Source organism: Mustela erminea, chromosome 12, assembly GCF_009829155.1.
Source record: "Mustela erminea isolate mMusErm1 chromosome 12, mMusErm1.Pri, whole genome shotgun sequence".
Classification (NCBI taxonomy): domain Eukaryota; kingdom Metazoa; phylum Chordata; class Mammalia; order Carnivora; family Mustelidae; genus Mustela; species Mustela erminea.
The window spans coordinates 51,222,422-51,239,563 of NC_045625.1; the positions used below are offsets into that span (position 1 = coordinate 51,222,422).

The 17,142-nt window shown below is 33.6% G+C and overlaps 1 protein-coding gene across 4 annotated transcripts in view; it reads right to left on the reverse strand.

Annotated features, from left to right (window-relative positions):
• CNTLN (centlein) overlaps positions 1–17,142 on the reverse strand; it is a 292,701-nt gene that overhangs the window by 182,489 nt on the left and 93,070 nt on the right. For all 4 annotated transcript variants that reach the window (XM_032307449.1, XM_032307446.1, XM_032307448.1 and 1 more), the window contains exon 6: positions 9,150–9,283. In XM_032307449.1, the coding sequence (XP_032163340.1) occupies positions 9,150–9,283 (134 nt within the window). The remainder of the gene's footprint in view (positions 1–9,149; positions 9,284–17,142) is intronic.

Genomic DNA, 17,142 nt, shown 5'->3' on the forward strand with positions numbered 1-17,142 from the left:
AGAGGCAGGAATAAAGATCATCTCAGCTAAATAACTGTATTCACTGAAGGTTATAGATCGTCTTCTAGTTCTCTCATCTACTGTTTTTCACTGCAGGCAAACATATTAATAAAAGAAATAACATATAAAGTATTTAATATTTCTCACATACACCTAGAAAGTATTGATGGAATGAATATGACTTTCAAAGCCAAATACTTATCAATTTTTTATAGTCTGATAGTAATAAAAACCTTGGATATACAAACATTATACCACCTTCTTACTGAAAGTAAGTTACACTTCAGTTCCAAGAACTGATACGTACCGATGTCAACAACAGTCATCAGTTATGAATAGTGGGTAAGTCAGAATTTCATTTCACTGTACACTATACAGAACTTTAAATGCATTAAAAGGAATCCCAAAGGGCAAGTAAAGTTTCAAACCAAAGTTCCTTAAAGGTTTGTCACCTCAGGGGTTTGGACTGAGATTCCTGTGACTCTTCTAATCCAGACTGAAGAAGAGATGGCGAGGGTGGGGAGCCAGAAGGAAGGAGAGCAAGACAAGGTAGACACCAGTCCTTCTACCCCACCCAGGGTGCGAGTGGTAAGGAGGAGGATAAACGAACTGGAGGTGGCAGTAATGATGACACTAAGGGTCCAGGAAAACTATGCTTCTGGGAAAGAAGTTACCAGAGTTCTGTGCGAGTAAATCTTAGGTGACACACCGTATAAAACTGGAGTGTATTTTGTAGGTTCAGTTGGAAAAGAAAACCACAGAGATACATTTCACAGAAATATACTTTATAATATGTATTCCAGAGACTGTATTTTTTAATGGAATTTTTTAAAACTATTAACTTCAAACTGATAATTCATTCTCAGAAGCCTTAAAAGAAAGAAGGAACAAGAGAGATATGCAAATGGTTATTGAAAACAGATAAAAATCCACATGGAAGAATGGCTCTGCTTTTTAGAGGTTTAGAATATTGCTTTTCAAATACAACAACAACCCTTGCACCCATACAGATAGCTGAACATACACCACCTGTCTCAGTCCTTTCTGACCACTACAGCAAAGTATCAGACCCTGGGTAGTTTTACAAACAATAGAAATTTGTTTTTCATAGTTCTGGAGTCTGGAGGTCAATGATCAGAGTGCAAAGTAAGGGCCCTCTTCTTAGTAGTAGACTTCCTGTTGTATCTTCACAGGGTAGACAGACATTAGGGAGCTCTGGAGGTCTCTTTTATAAGAATACTAATTCCGGGACGCCTGGGTGGCTCAGTTGGTTAAGCAGCGATCTTCAACTCAGATCATGATCCCAGCGTCCTGGGATCGAGTCCCACATCGGGCTCCTTGCTTGTCAGGGAGCCTGCTTCTCCCTCTGTCTCTGCCTGCCACTCTGTCTGCCTGTGCTTGCTTGCTCTTGCTCCCTGTCTCTGACAAATAAAGAAATAAAATCTTAAAAAAAAAAAAAAGAACACTAATCCCATTCAGGAGGACTGTATCCTCACCACCTAAACACCTTCCAAAGGCCCCCTTCCTAACACTATCACATTATGTATTAGAATTTTAACAAATTCATTTTGGGTGGATAAAAATATTCAGATTATAGCATCATCTTTCTGTAACTCTTCTAAAAAAACAAAACTTGCAGTAAATAACAGCTCAAAATCAGGAGAGGAGAAACAAGAGAATCAATAATGGCACAATGCCTGCAGGATAGGTAATGCTCAAAGAGAAGGGGAGAAGAGACCCACAGTAGTAATGCTTGCTGAGTACTACGATTTTTCAAGAATAACACTGGTAAAAACTATGGAAGAAGATAGGCTAAAATTCTATCAGGGTATATAGTCAAAATATACGTTAGCGAGGAGACCTAAGGAAAGATTGCTTTTAGAATGGAGACATGATAAAGATAAAAAACACCATTTTTTTGGTGTAATGTGAAACAAAACAAATTCACTTCTCCAATGCTAGAAGACATTTGTTATTTCTTAAAGAGAAGATCACTATTTGGCTTGCATTTAAGGGTCATGTGGAACAAAATATATGTATCTTTAATCAGAAAAAAAAACATACTCGAGGGGTACCTACATGGCTCAGTCAGTTAAGCATATGCCTTCAGCTCAGTCTTGATCACAGGGTCCTGGGATGGAGCCTGCTTCGGGATCCCTGCTAGTAGGGAGTCTGCTTCTCCCTCTGCCCCACCCCACACCCTGCTCATGCTCTCTCTCACTCTCCCTCCCTCATGTAAATGAATAAAATATTTAAAAAGAAAAAAAAGAACATACTCAAGAGTAGGGAAACACTCATACTATGAGGCACCTGAGGATTAAAAATCAACTAAGGGAACAGCATATCACTGTCTCTCATCTCATGCCATGTCCTGGGCACACTCCCAGTAAGTGGAGCGGAAGCATCATCTTACACTCTTACACTCTTCCTCTTTGTCTCCCCATGCCATCTTCTGAAAAGTAGATGAGATCAGGGTACACCAATGTTGCAAATATGAAATGTGGAACTTGACCGGTATCAAAGTAAGCAACAAACAAAGCTTACAAAAGGCATACCTCTAGACCACTAGCAAGCACTGAATTTGTCTAGATCTTTCCTTATTTGGAAACAAGTAAAGAAAAACAAACTGGACTTATTAAAAGAAGAATACTAAGAATTAAGAAAAAATTAATACTCAGAGGAAAAGTATACCTCTGAGAAGTTATTGAAGGAATTAGAAGGAAGGTCTAGAAAAAGTATGAATAAGAAATTATCACATCTCTCTGGATTATCAACAGAAAGACAAGATGTGAAGATGATCTTAATAAAGTTTCTTTAAAAGTGGGGACTTTTTTGTTTACTACTATAAACAGTGCACTTAAGACAGTTCCTGTCCCTTATTATATTTGTTAGTGTGGCAGACACATCTTAAGCTTATGTTCAGATTGAGCCTATACCTGACCCTTAACAATCTCATTCGCTTGCTCTGTCTCAGCTTATTAACTACCACTTCCACCTATGAAATGTACAGAGCTCATCTGGCTCCATCACTTGAAATCCACCAGCTGCATTCCTAGCGTGTTTGTGCCATTTCCAGGTTAGGATAAATGCTACAACACAGGCATGGCATAAGCGACTTTTACCAGTCAAAGAGAACACAAGAAGAAACCAGATAGATAACTTTCTCGCTTTCTCTTTTTCCATCTAATGGATGGCTCTAGAGCATGGTTTCTCTCCCACAGTCTGTCAAGAATCAAACTGGGTAGCAAATTCAGTGCACCTGCTGTCTCTTCAGGGCTCACCATGAAGCAGGAGCCAGCACAATAATGCACTTCCTTGAATCACTTTTTAATCCTTGCCTGTCTCCTCCTCCTTCTCTTACTTTCCCCTGGAATTCAATCTCCCAAGTAAGTAATCAGGACTTAATGCTTCCCTCAGGCTCTGTTTTCTAGGATATATATCATAAGATAGTTATTAAATGGATGAAATGAAAATCATAACATAAAGATTGCTAAAAAAAAAAAGATGCTATGATAGTATCAAAACACATAATGAGAGCATTTATAAGGAAAATAAAAGCTATGGAAAATAAAATTAATTGGTAGTATCAAACCTGAGAAGTTCCTGTAGGCATGGATGAAAAGGAGTAAGGGGAGGTGTGGCTTGAACTGACACAGTGCTGAGAACAAACATTTTCTCCTATCTCAAGAAGAATGTTAAATTCTGTTAAAAAATACAGGGTTCCTAAAAGATAAATCCAGTGATCTTTCAGTTACAGTGATGCTATCTAAGGGATTGAGTGGAGCATGGGATAAATTAGGAATATCCCTGTGGAGATCAAGTTTGATACCAAAGACTGACAGAGGGTTTCAGGCAGCTTCTCTAGGTTATTTTGCAGTTTAAAAAAAATCTTGTCTTGATGGTTTACAAAAACAGAGATTTACTGCTTGTTCACATTGCAGGTGGCTTTCTGCTATTCTAAGACATACTGCAGCCTTGGACTGCATTAGAAATAGGACACTCTGGTGGCAGAGGGCAAAAAGCAAAGGCAAATCAGGGAATGACTTTTAACACATTAGGACATGGCATATGTTACTTTCACCCTTGTCCCACAGGCCAAAATAAATCACATGGCTAAAGCTGATGCTAATGTGGGAGAAAGCGTACCCTTAGCAACAGGGCAAGCCCTGATGAAAACAGGCCCCTGAGATGAATCAAAATAAGTACAGAAATGAACACATCAAAAGTAAAAAGTTTAGTGATGAACACTGAAGCAAAACATAGGACTAATCCTAAATATCTTTGGTCACTGTGGTTATAAATGCTATATCTCTTGAGACCCAAAATCAGGGGGAATGAAAACTGTTGAATGTAATGTTCCATTTTCCAAAGTTTACATAGCAGCGTGTCAAACAAAATAAAGATGATATGTAGTTTTAAGAAAAATGACATTGACCTCCAAAGTTTTACATGTCATTCTGGTCCTAGCTTTAGAGAGAGAGTGAGAGTGGTATTTATAGAGAAAATATTTAATTTCTCTCAATTTCACATCAGTGTCTTATTCCATTATATCACCAAAAACTAAAGTCTACTTTTTAAGAGAATATGTTCAATATAGTCCTTTTTATCTAAAAACTTTTGTCCACTTAATCTTCAACCTATAAATACAAATTAAGGAAATCTAGGATGATTCTCACAAAATTTTAATGGTTATTACTTCTCCAGAGTTGTATTTTAAGTGTAATACTTTTCCTCCATCTTCTTTGTACTTCACTGTACTGCATAGATTTTTTAAATAATTCATATGTGTCATTATAGCAAATAATTATATACTTGCTGTTTATTATCATAAAAATGTAAACAAAGATAAAGAACAGCTTAATTTCATAAGAATTCAAATCCATGGCAAAAAAAAATTACAAACAAAAAAAGTAAAATTCACAGTAAAACAAAAGAACTGTGAACACTTTACCCATGAAATGATAGCACATCAAGTAAGTACAGCAAAAAACTAAAAGCAATAAAAGTAAAATCAGTTGGAAACTATATGAGAAGGAAATACTCCATTTAAAACAGTAACAAAAACATAAAACAGCTAGAAATAAATTTAACAACAAATGTCAAAACCCTTTGGAACTTAAAACATCTTCTAAGGACACAAAGGTACTGAAAGAAATGGAATGGCACACCATCCTCTAAGATAGGAGGACTGGCATCACTAAGATGTCTCAGACTTACTTATAAATCTGATGCTCTAACCAAATACTAAACAAGAAATAAGGAAGTTCACTCTAAATTTTTGCCAAAAAATTAATAAGCAATAAATGCCAGGAGAGCTCTGAAAAAGAACAGTGATGGAGAATGCACACCTTCTCTCCAAAGTTCACCATCTCTACCCTCTTATCTAGTCCTCTAGTCGAAGAGGCCGACCTCCACAGACTGCATTATACTGGTCCCTTATCCTCCACCTCCAACTGAATTTGATTAGCTGGAGTGCTTGCTGGTAATGAAAGAGGGTCAATGAGAAAAAAAGGTCCAAGAATTTCTTTTCCTGACTCCGTCTTTGCTGAGCCACAGGTGGCAGCGTCAATGTTTCTGTGCCTAAAGATACTTCTCCTAATATGCAGCCTCTCTCCCAGGATCATTTTTTTTTTTTTTTTTTTTTTAAACAGAGACCTGGAAAGAGCTTATCTCCTTGCTTCTTCTGGTCTGGGGGTGGTAACAGATTCCAGTTGTTGATAATCTAAATCTCAATATCTATTTGAAGAGAACTGACATCTTTATTATACTGAGCCTACTAAATCAAAAACTTTGTATATCCCTACACATATTAAACCTTTTATTTCTGTCAATAATGTTTTCTACTTCTCTGCATAGAAGTAATACACATCTTTCATTATACATACTTTTCACAGTTTTACTCACAGTTTTACTCATATTGTAAATTGTATTATTTCCATATATTAAGTCCATTTCCTTGTATTTTGCTGGCATAAAAGGTGCAACTGAATTTTATTCACTAACATTATATCTACCAAGTGTGCCAAGCCCACTTATTAATTTGAACAATGTTTCTGTAAGTTGAGGTTTCTTTGTGAATTAATCATATTATAGGCAAATAATAAGGTCTTTTCCTTTCAGTTCCAGTCCTTACATCTTTTATTTTTATTCTTGCCTTACTTGATATTTCTGACTATGTGCTAGACATTAGTGTAAAAAACTGTGGATATAATTTGAGGACGTAAGTACTACATCATCTTACAGAAATAATTTACACTTACTTCTGCTATGTCCCTGGGAACACTAGAAATCCAGGTTATTAATCCAATTTCAGGATTCTGACTTTGATTATATTTCTAACCCTCCAGATTATGACTGTATTATCCTAACTTTTATTTTGTTTTATTTTTATAGAAGATTTGTAAGTAATTTCTTAAGAAAAATTCCCAACTCATTAACGATAGCCCACGTCCATGTAATTTGGCCCACCCTCCATGCAGCCATTTAGCTACCCTCTATGTAATCATAGAATCGTTACCTATTCAGGAAAAAATTTTAATTAGGAAACTTAGTTGGCTAGCACTTTTATGCAAGTATGCAAGTTCTAAGTATATACTCAGATGTTCTATATGCATTATAGACATAACCTTATTATATATGTGCTTATATACTTATTTATACACTGACTCAGGGTAAAAATCATTTGAGGTAGTTCCTAACAACGTTGTATATCACAGAGGATGACACAAATATTCAGTAAGTATGCAAATGGATGAATTCCAAAGAAATAAACCCATGAAGAAATAAAACAGGTCAACTCTGTCATACACTAATAAGAAAAAGTGTATCCAAATAAGAAAGTGCCTAGAAGACTTCTCTGACAATTATGGTTTTGTGTGTTTTTTGTACAATATAGAGATTCAATAAAATGATACTGGTACATTGTAATTACCACCACCCCCCTCTGAGAAATAAAACTGATGAAGGAAAGGAGACATACAATATACCAAACAGGTAACCCTTCCTCAGGAGAAACACTGCAGAAACCTCAACTATGACCCTATTTTAAGGATTTGAGTCATGGTCCTCTGTTCCAGACTTCTGAGTCTAGATTATTTTCTCCTCCTCGTAAGTCCTTATAATCAAGCTTTGAAAATTACACATGGTCCATTATTTTACCATTGTGTGAGAAAATGTCCATCTGTGAATATTATTGCCTTATTTACTATATAGCTTATAGCTCTTATACTAAATTCAAGTACACAAAGAAGAGAAGTTTAGTAGAAAACGTGATTATTCAAATGCCATGCACTTAACACTACATTGCATCCTAGAATATATCCTATGTTCCATCCAAATCATATCCTAAAATAGAAAGATCATTGTTGGAATATTATGTGCAGTTACAGGTGCTATATTTTCAGAAAAATATTGACAATATAGATACTAATGATATGGAATGCATTCAGAAATGCAACTGAAAATAGGGTAACACCTATGAAATATATATATGAAAAATTATGAGAAATAAGAGGAGTTAATTAACTACTGAAAAGATAAAGTTACAGATAAAGATATTATTTGAAGATTATTTGAAAATAATCTTCCATTATTTGAAGATCTAGGCTACAGAATAGAGATTAGATTGTTTCTGAGATGCTCTAGATAAGGATTCAAGATAAATGGGATTACAAGATAATTGTAAAAAAGCAAATTTCAACTCAATAAATGAAACAATGTTCAAATATAAACAATATAAAGTGAAAAGAACAGTCTCAAAAAGTACCTCAACTTACAAAATGTAAGTATCAAGCAATGACTAAAAGGCATATTATCTTACTGAGAAAAAGATAGGAATAAATGATAATTTTAAGATTTCTACAAATGTATGATTCCATAACTATTTAAATTATTTTTCTGACTTCATCAAATTATAGACTTAAAAAAAATAATTATACCATGAATAGATAAGCCAACCAGTCTGTCATCCTTAATTTTATACTTGTCCTCAATCCTATGATAAGATTTTAAAATTGTGATACAATGAATTTTTGCTTAGGTAATAAACTAATATATATACATTAACTGCTATCTAACCAAAACCCTGCCCTGACATATCTATAGCTCTTGCAATGTACTAAATATATGTAAAGACATATAAATATATACTGAATAGAGAGATATACAAAAAATGTATGTACATATCAAGTTTTAACCACACAAATATTATATAATACAAACACACAGAATTTATATATTATATATATAAATATCTCACATTTGTGTATTTAAATATATGATAGTATGACCAGAGAATGAAATTTTACTTACAGAAGCATATGATAAATTTTGATTGTATGATTTACTTTAACTAGTTTAAGTAAAAAATGCATATACATACATACGTGTATATGTATATATGTATATACAGATAACATGTGTATATATGAATACATATACATTTATATATTTATGATTTGTTCTAACACCATTTTCTCATAGAGGTAACTGAAATAAGTTAATAGGTAGTATAAAATATTTCAAAACACTTAAAAAGTTTTTCAAATGATTCTACTTTGTGTTAGTATAGAAAGAATATCTCATAAACTAGAACTATTTAGAATATAATAAAATAAAAAGTCAAATTGGATTTCTCATATATTGCCCATTAGAATAATAATGAATATTAGATAACACCTGGCTGGGAATATTTTGGAAGGAAACAATGAATGAATGCACTGCCCTTGTTAAAAATGGAGACAAGGGGCTCCAGGGTAGCTCAGTGGGTTAAGGCTCTGCCTTCAGCTCAGGTCATGACCTCAGGGTCCTGGGATTGAGCCCCACATTGAGCTCTCTGCTCAGCAGAAAGCCTGCTTTCCCTTTCCCCCTGCTCTCTGCCTACTTGTGATCTCTCTCTGTCAAATAAATAAATAAAATCTTTAAAAATGGAGACAAGACTACTCTTTGAGAATGCTCCTTCCAATCTTTTGATTCTCTTAGTTAACTATTCCCAGTTTGGTATATCTAATTCCAGATAGTTTCAATACATAAACATATGTCCTCAAAGAAGACATACTCTTGTTATTTTACAGTGCTAATAATATTCATATATGTCACCATTCTGAATAACTAATAACTTAATGTTAAATTTAAAAATTGAATATACTTGCCTGACAAGGGTAATATCCATATCCTTCTGGTTAAGTTCAGTCTGTTTATTATTCAACTGCAATGACAGAGCATTATATTTACTCTGTGATGCTTCAATTTCTTTCTTTGCTTCAATTAAATTGTCTTCAAAGGCCTAAATCAGAAGACTTATATCACAATCAAATATAATAAGTATCAAACAAATAAATATAAATGAAATGTATTATATTTAACTAATCTACAAAATGACAGTAAAAAATTTATAGTGTTTTCAATTTTATGTTTTCACTTAACTAAAAAAACTTTAGTACAAACAGTAACTTAAATACCAGTCACAGTTTACTTTTTTTCAGAAAATAAAAAAGTATTACAGCTTTCTGGCACAAAAGCTAAGAATTTGAAGCAATTAAATATGAAAACCTATGTAGAAATGTACGTATTAAAATTACAATGGAGAAATCCCTGTATAATGAAAAAGCATCAATTATGTGAATAAAAATGAGTTCATTTACATAAATAGTACTTGGGACAAACACTATATATTTCATAATTCCTCTATTTTAGATGTATACACATAACTACACCAGGAGAAAAAAAGACAATACTGCAAAAATATCAACATAATTTTGTAATACTTGAGATTTAGATAATGCCCAGTTCCCCTGATCATGATGAAATTTTTCCTCAAGTTTTTTAAAGTTGGCGTTTTCCTGCAGATAATTGTTTTCTTATCCATTTTAAAACTATTTCAAAATTAATGTTATTTTCTAAAGCTGTATTTTCTCCAAAATATATTATAAAACTTTGATTATTTTCATAAAGTATTAAATAAATATAATATCTAAAAATAGAGTATACCCACATAAATGCTATACATTCATTATTTGCAGAAGTGAGCACTAGGTTTTACATCAACCACTACTCTACTCTAGCCATGACCTACCTCATACTTCATATATTACCTTACCATAGCTAGAGTAATATTTTGAAGATAAAAATATTGGCTTTCAGCTAAGAAAGCACTTTTGAGTATTTCGCAAATTTCCATTTATTACACAGAGCAATGACTGCTCAGTGGGGAGTCTGCATGAGATTCTCTTCTTCTCCCTGTCCCTCTGCCCTTCCCCCCACTCATGCCCACGCACTTGCATGCACTCTCTCTCTCAAATAAATAAGTAAATCTTAAAAGAGGGTTGGTTAACTGTTTAAAACATTAAAATAACTACTAGGGGTACCTGAGTGGCTCAGTCCTCAGTTGGTTAACTGTTTTGGGCTCAGGACATGATCTCAGGGCCTGGCATCAAACCCCATGTCAGGCCACACACTCAGTGAGGAGCCTAGTTGTCCCTCTCCCATGCTCTTCCCCCCAAATGTGCTCTCTACCTCAAATAAATACATAAAATCTTTAAAGAAACTTTAAAAATAAATGTAACTACCATATAATCCAGCAAGCTCACTCCTTAGAGCAGGAGTATCTTGAAGAGATATTTGCACACCCACGTTCATACCAGCACTGCTCATAATAGCTTAGAGGTAGAACCAACCAGATGTTGAATGAATGGATTAAAAATGGGGTCTATACATAAAACAGAAAACAATGAATCCTTAAAAAGAAAGGAAATTCTGTCACATGCTACAACATGGATGAACTTTGAGGACACTATCATTAAAAATCATTATCACTGAAAAACAAAAAAAGATAAAATGAAAAGGTCTCATCCAATAAAAAAATGCCAATAAAGTGATGTAAATTATTTTAAAACATTCAAATGAAAATGGAACTCCTGGTGATAAAAAGCAAAATTAACAAAATGAAGAGCACAAAAAAACTCACTAGTGTAGCTGAACATTCAACACGAGATGACAAAAATAAGAAAAAAACAAAGAGAAAATCCAAGAAAAAAAGAGTAACAAAAAAGTTAACAGCCCCAGAGAACTGTGGACACCACAAACTGCACCAACATCAGCATAATGGGACTACCAGAAGGACAGGCAAAAGAATAAAAAAATAGAAGAAAAATTCAAAGAAATAATGACTGAAAAATTCCTAAATCTCATGAAAAAAATTTAATCTAAACATCTGTGAAGCTCAACAATCTTCAAGTATTGTACATGTATAAATCCACAAACAAACATACAGTGAAAATACTGTCAGCCGAAAATGAGAAAATCTTAAACACAAGAGAAAAACCATTCCTCATTTTCGAGAGACCTCAGTAAAATTAACTGACTTTTCTTCAGAAATAATGACGCCAGACACTGAGATAATAATTCAAAGTGTTCAAAGAAACAAATAAACAAACAAACAAACAAACAAAAAACACCTGCCAACGCAGAACCATATATATACAGTAAAGCTATCATTTCAAACTAAAGGTGATAAGTGACATCAGGAAAATAATACAGCTCCAAGCATTTTGCCCTGGCAGAAATATCAAAAAGAAAACAGAAACTTTCAGAACCAATGTTAGAAAAACTATGGAATGCATTCAAAGGTTTACAACAACCAAGCAAATGCTGAGCTAAAAATAAAAGCAACTTAAAAATGTAAATGGAGTTTACAGTTGCCCTTCCCACACTGTCTCCAGCAAGCTGACCATTTTAAAGACTGTGAATCTTAAAGTAGTCATATTCTTAGAATGGCAGGAGCCCATGTGCCCAGTTGGAGATCTTGGTTCCTGGTTTGAGAGGAAGCAGAACAGACTTTAGAGTAAACGAATATGTGTGTCTGTTCCAATTTATCTAAGGGCTACCTGAATTATAGATTCAAAGCCATTATGTCTGTTTGATCCAACTGGGATCAAAGACTGGATAAATGGAGGAGATAGCTCAAAAATATCAAAGGTTAACTAACAAACCACAGATGTGTGGTACAAAATATTACTGGTTGAGGTATATAACAGAATGCCTCAGACATGGGAGCAAAAGCCTTGGAAGATTCTTGGGGACATTAGGACATTCAAAAATACCCATTGATTTGGGAGAGTTTAGAAAGCCACACAGAGGCTCAGAGAAAGATGCATGCTCAGAAAAGAGAAAAGAAGACCCAAAGTTTTACCCTTGGCTGAGCCTTGAGCTCACTGCAAATATGGATAAGTACTGAAGAAGAGTCTTAGCACAGAGACAATACAAAGACTGGGAGAGGGATTTGTTTTGTGTCTGTGGATGTGTGTTTTGTTGTTGTTGTTTTTGCTTCTTTGTGTTTTGTTTTGGCTCCTGCCATTCAAGGAAAACTACAACACAATGGGGGGTGAACAAAAGCTAAAGGACAGAAACCTCAGTGACCTTCCACAAGTGACCTTAAACTCTTACAAATATAAATTGGGAGATTATCTAAACAGACTACCACAGCCTTCAAACAATTAAAAAAGCAGCAAGACTTCAGAAAGGGGTAGAATCTGACTTCCAAAGTTATACTCAAATACCCAACTTTCAACAACAATAAAATATCACAAGGCATACAAAAATAAAATAAAACAAAAAACGAATAAAACATAAAAGTATGGCTTAACCAAAGGAACATACAAATTAACAGAAAACATTCCTGAGGAACCCCTGATATCAGATTTATAGTGCACACACTTTAAAATAACTATCCTAAATATCCTTAGAGAGCTGAAGAAAAACATGAAAAAAGTTTAAAGGAAAACAATGTATAAACCAAAGGAATATCAATTAAAAGGAAGAAATCAGTAAAAGGAATCAAAGATTTCTGGAGCTAAAAAGATACAATAAAATGGATGATTCTCCAAAGCATCTAACAGATGCAGAGCAGGCAAAAGAAAGAATCAGCAAGCTAGAAGAAGAAACGTGTAAGATTACTGAAACACCAAAAAGAACATGAAGTGAACAGAACCTATCTGAAAACTTGGGACACCATTAACTAGACCAACATATACATTATGGGAATCCCAGAAAGAGAAGAGACTGAAGAGGAAGCAGAAATAATATCTGAAGAAATAATGGCCATGACATCCCAATTTTGACGGAAGATATATATCTACAAATCCAAAGGCCCAACAAACTCCCAAGAACAATCAACAGAGAGACCTACAAATTATAATCAGCCTTTTGAAATTCATCCCCTGCAAAAAGAATCTTGAAAGTAAGAATGCCTTGTCACATAGAAGAGATCCTTAATGAGATTAATAACTAATTTCTCATCAGAAACCATGGATGCTGGAAGGCAATGAGATAACATATATAAAGACCTGAAAGTAAAGAAGTATCAACATACCCAGCAAAATTGTCCTTCAAAATTTAGAAAGTAATTAAGAAATTCATAGGTAAACAAAGGAAGATACAAAAAGTATTTATTAATACAGCAGACTGAAGGAGTTCATTAATAGATCTGCCCTACAAGAAATGCTAATGGGAGTCCTTCAGACTGAGTTGAAAGGAAGCAAGATTGTAACTCAAAGCCATATGAAGAAATAAAGACCCCAGTAAAGATAAAGATAAATCCATAAGCCAGTATTATTATGTAATATTTGGTTTGCAACTCTACTTTTCATTTACCATATTTCAAAGAAAAACTCAACAAAATTATAGATCTGTGTTACAGGGCACACAATTTATAATGATGCAACTTGTGGCAACAATAATGTAAAGTGGAGGGAAAGAGCAATATAGATGAGTTTTAGTATTGCTATTGTATAAGATGGCATCAATTCAAATTATATTATTTTAAGTTCATGATGCTAAATATAAACCCATGATAACCACAAAGAAAATACATCAAGAGAACAGACACAAAAAAAAAATAAGAAGGGAATCAAAATGTGCCACTATAACAAATCAACTAAATACAAAGGAAGACAGTAACTGAGGATATAAGGGAGAAAAACACCTATCAGACAACAGCAAATAAATAATAAAATGTCAGAAGTTAGTCAATCCTAACTAGTAATTACTTTGTATATACACGGATTTAACTCTCTAATCAAAAGGCAGATACTGACAAAATAAAGAAAACATTATACAACAAAATATTGATTAAAACACTCACTTTAAATAAGTCAGTCAGAAAAAGATAAATACCATATAATTTCACTTATATGTGGAACTGAAGAAGCAAGCAAATGAACAAAGAAAAAAGAGACAAAAATATCCAGACACTTAAATACAGAGAACAAACTGATAGTTACCAAAGGAGCAATGGGTGAAATAGATGAAGGGCATTAAGGGTAGACTTATCATGAGGAGCACCAAGTAATGTATAGAATTGCTGAATCACTATATTGTACCTCTCAAACTACTATAATACTGTATATTAATTATACTAGAGTTAATTTTTTTTTAAAGATTCACTTAGACCAAAAGACATAAACAGAATGAAAATGAAAGAATGGGAAAAGATAACCATGAAAATAATAAACAGAACTGGAATAGATATAAATATATTGGACAAAATATACTTTAAGTCAAAAACAGTTAAAAAATCAAAGGGATATATAGGATGTATATATTGATTACAGAATCAATTTGTCAAGAAGATGTAACTATAAACCAAACAACAGAGCCCTTAAATTATAAAGGAAGCAATTACAGAATTGAAAGGAAAAGTAGATCTCTACAGTAGTAGTTGGAGAATTCAATACTCCACTTTAAATAATGACTAGAACACTTAGAAAGTCAACAAGGATGAAGAGGGCCTAAAAAACACTATAAACTAAGTAACCCTAACAAATGTTTATGGAACACACTACTCCAAAAGAGCAGAGTATACATTTTTCTCAAGTACACATGGATAATCCTCCATAACTGACCATGTTAGGCCAAAAAACAATTCTTAATTTTAAAACATTATCATTATACAAAACATCTTTTCTAATCATAGTGGATTACAGCCAAAACTCAATAACAGAAGAAAAATTTTAAAAAGTTAATATGTGTTAATATGTGGGGGCGCCTGGGTGGCTCAGTGGATTAAGCCGCTGCCTTCGGCTCAGGTCATGATCTCAGTGTCCTGGGATCGAGCCCCGCATCGGGCTCTTTGCTCAGCGGGAGCCTGCTTCTCTCTCTCTCTCTGCCTGACTCTCCGCCTACTTGTGATTTCTCTCTCTGTCAAATAAATAAATAAAATCTTTAAAAAAAAAAAAATATGTGTTAATATGTGGAAATTAAATAATATACTCAGAAACAATCCATAGGTCAAAGAAAAAATCACAAGAGAGTCAGAAAATATTCAGAAATGAATGAAAGCAAAACAAAAATATTAATACAGCCTGCAGCAAAGGCAGTATTCAGAGGAAAATTTATAGCTATAAATGCCAATGTTAAAAAAGAAAACATATCTCAACTTAATAATCTAATTTTACCCCTTGAAGAAACAGAGAAGAAATATCAAAGTGAAACCAAACAGAAAAGAAGAAATAGTAAAGATTAGTGTGAAAAATTTTTTAAAAGGTAACACCAAAACAATAAAGAATCAGTTAAAGCAAAGGGTGACTCTGAAAATAGCAACAAAATGAACAAACCTTTAGTCAGAATGACAAAGAAAAAAGAGAAAGAATGTAAATAACAAAAATCAAAGTGAAGTTACCACTACAAACTATACAGAAATAAAAAGGATTATTAGAGAATACTCTAAGCAATTTTACAACAATAAATTAGATGACCAAGACAAAACTGACATATTCTTAGAAACACACAAATCACCTAAACTCAAGAACAAATAGAAAATCTCAACAGATCTATAATAACTGAAGAGGTTTAATCAGTTATCAAAACTACCCAACATAAAAAATTCTAATACCAGATTGCTTCACTGGTGAATTCTACCAAACATTTTATTTTAATTTTTTATGTATTTGAGAGAAAGAGAGAGAGAGCACAGGGGGGCAGAGGGAGAGGGAGAGAAGTAGACTCCCCACTAAATGCAGAGCCCAGCACAGGGCTCAATCTCACAACCCGAGGATCAGGACCCAAGCCAAAATCAAGAGTTGGATGCTTAAACACCTGAGCTGCCCAGACATCCCTCCACCAAACATTTTAAAAGAATGAATACCAATTCTTCTTGAACTCTTCCCAAAAATATGAGAGGAGGAAACATTTTCTAATTCATTCTATAAGGCCAGGTTTATCTTGGCACCAAAGCCAGATAAAGACAAAAATATCCCAGCAACATAAAGTTGGTTTAACATCCCAAATCAAGTAACATAATACACCATACCCACAGAATAAAAGACAAAAAAAAAATATATATATATACACACACACACACACACACACACACACATATATATAATTTCAAGAGATGTTTAAAAGAAAGCATTTGCCAAAATCTAAAACCCCTTCATGATAAAAAGAACAACAATCAAATACTAGGGATAGAGGGAAGCTTCCTCAATCTGATAGAGCAAATATCATACTTAAGGATGAAAGAGCAGATTCTTTCCCCATGAGATCAGGAACAAGACACAGACGTCTACTCTTTTTTTCTATTCAGTTGTATACTAGAGAGTCTAGCCAGGGTAATGGGGAACAAAATGAAACAAAAGACATCCATACTGGAAAAGAAAAAATAAATTATCTCTATCTGTAAATGACATGATCTTACACACAGAAAGTCCTAAAGAATCAACCTTATTGAACAACGTTGCAGGTATAAGATCACTATATAAAAATTAATAATTAGGAATGAACCACCCAAAAAGGAAATAAAGAAACAACTCCATTTAGAATAGCATAAAAATTAAATATTTAGGAATAATATGTACCTGGGCACTGGGTATTATACACAACTGATAAATTATTGAACACTACATCTGAAACTAATGATGTACTATATGTTAGCTCATTTAATTTTAATTTAAAAAAATGAATTCCATTAAAGAAAAAAGAAATAATACAAACTCAAAGAAATACAAATACTTTTCTGTAAAGAAGTGCATCATATTCTGAAAACCACAAAACATTACTGAAAGAAATTAAAGTAGATCTAAAAAAACGAAACACACCATGTTGATGGAGATGTTATAATATTGCTAAAATAGTGGTATTTGCCAAATC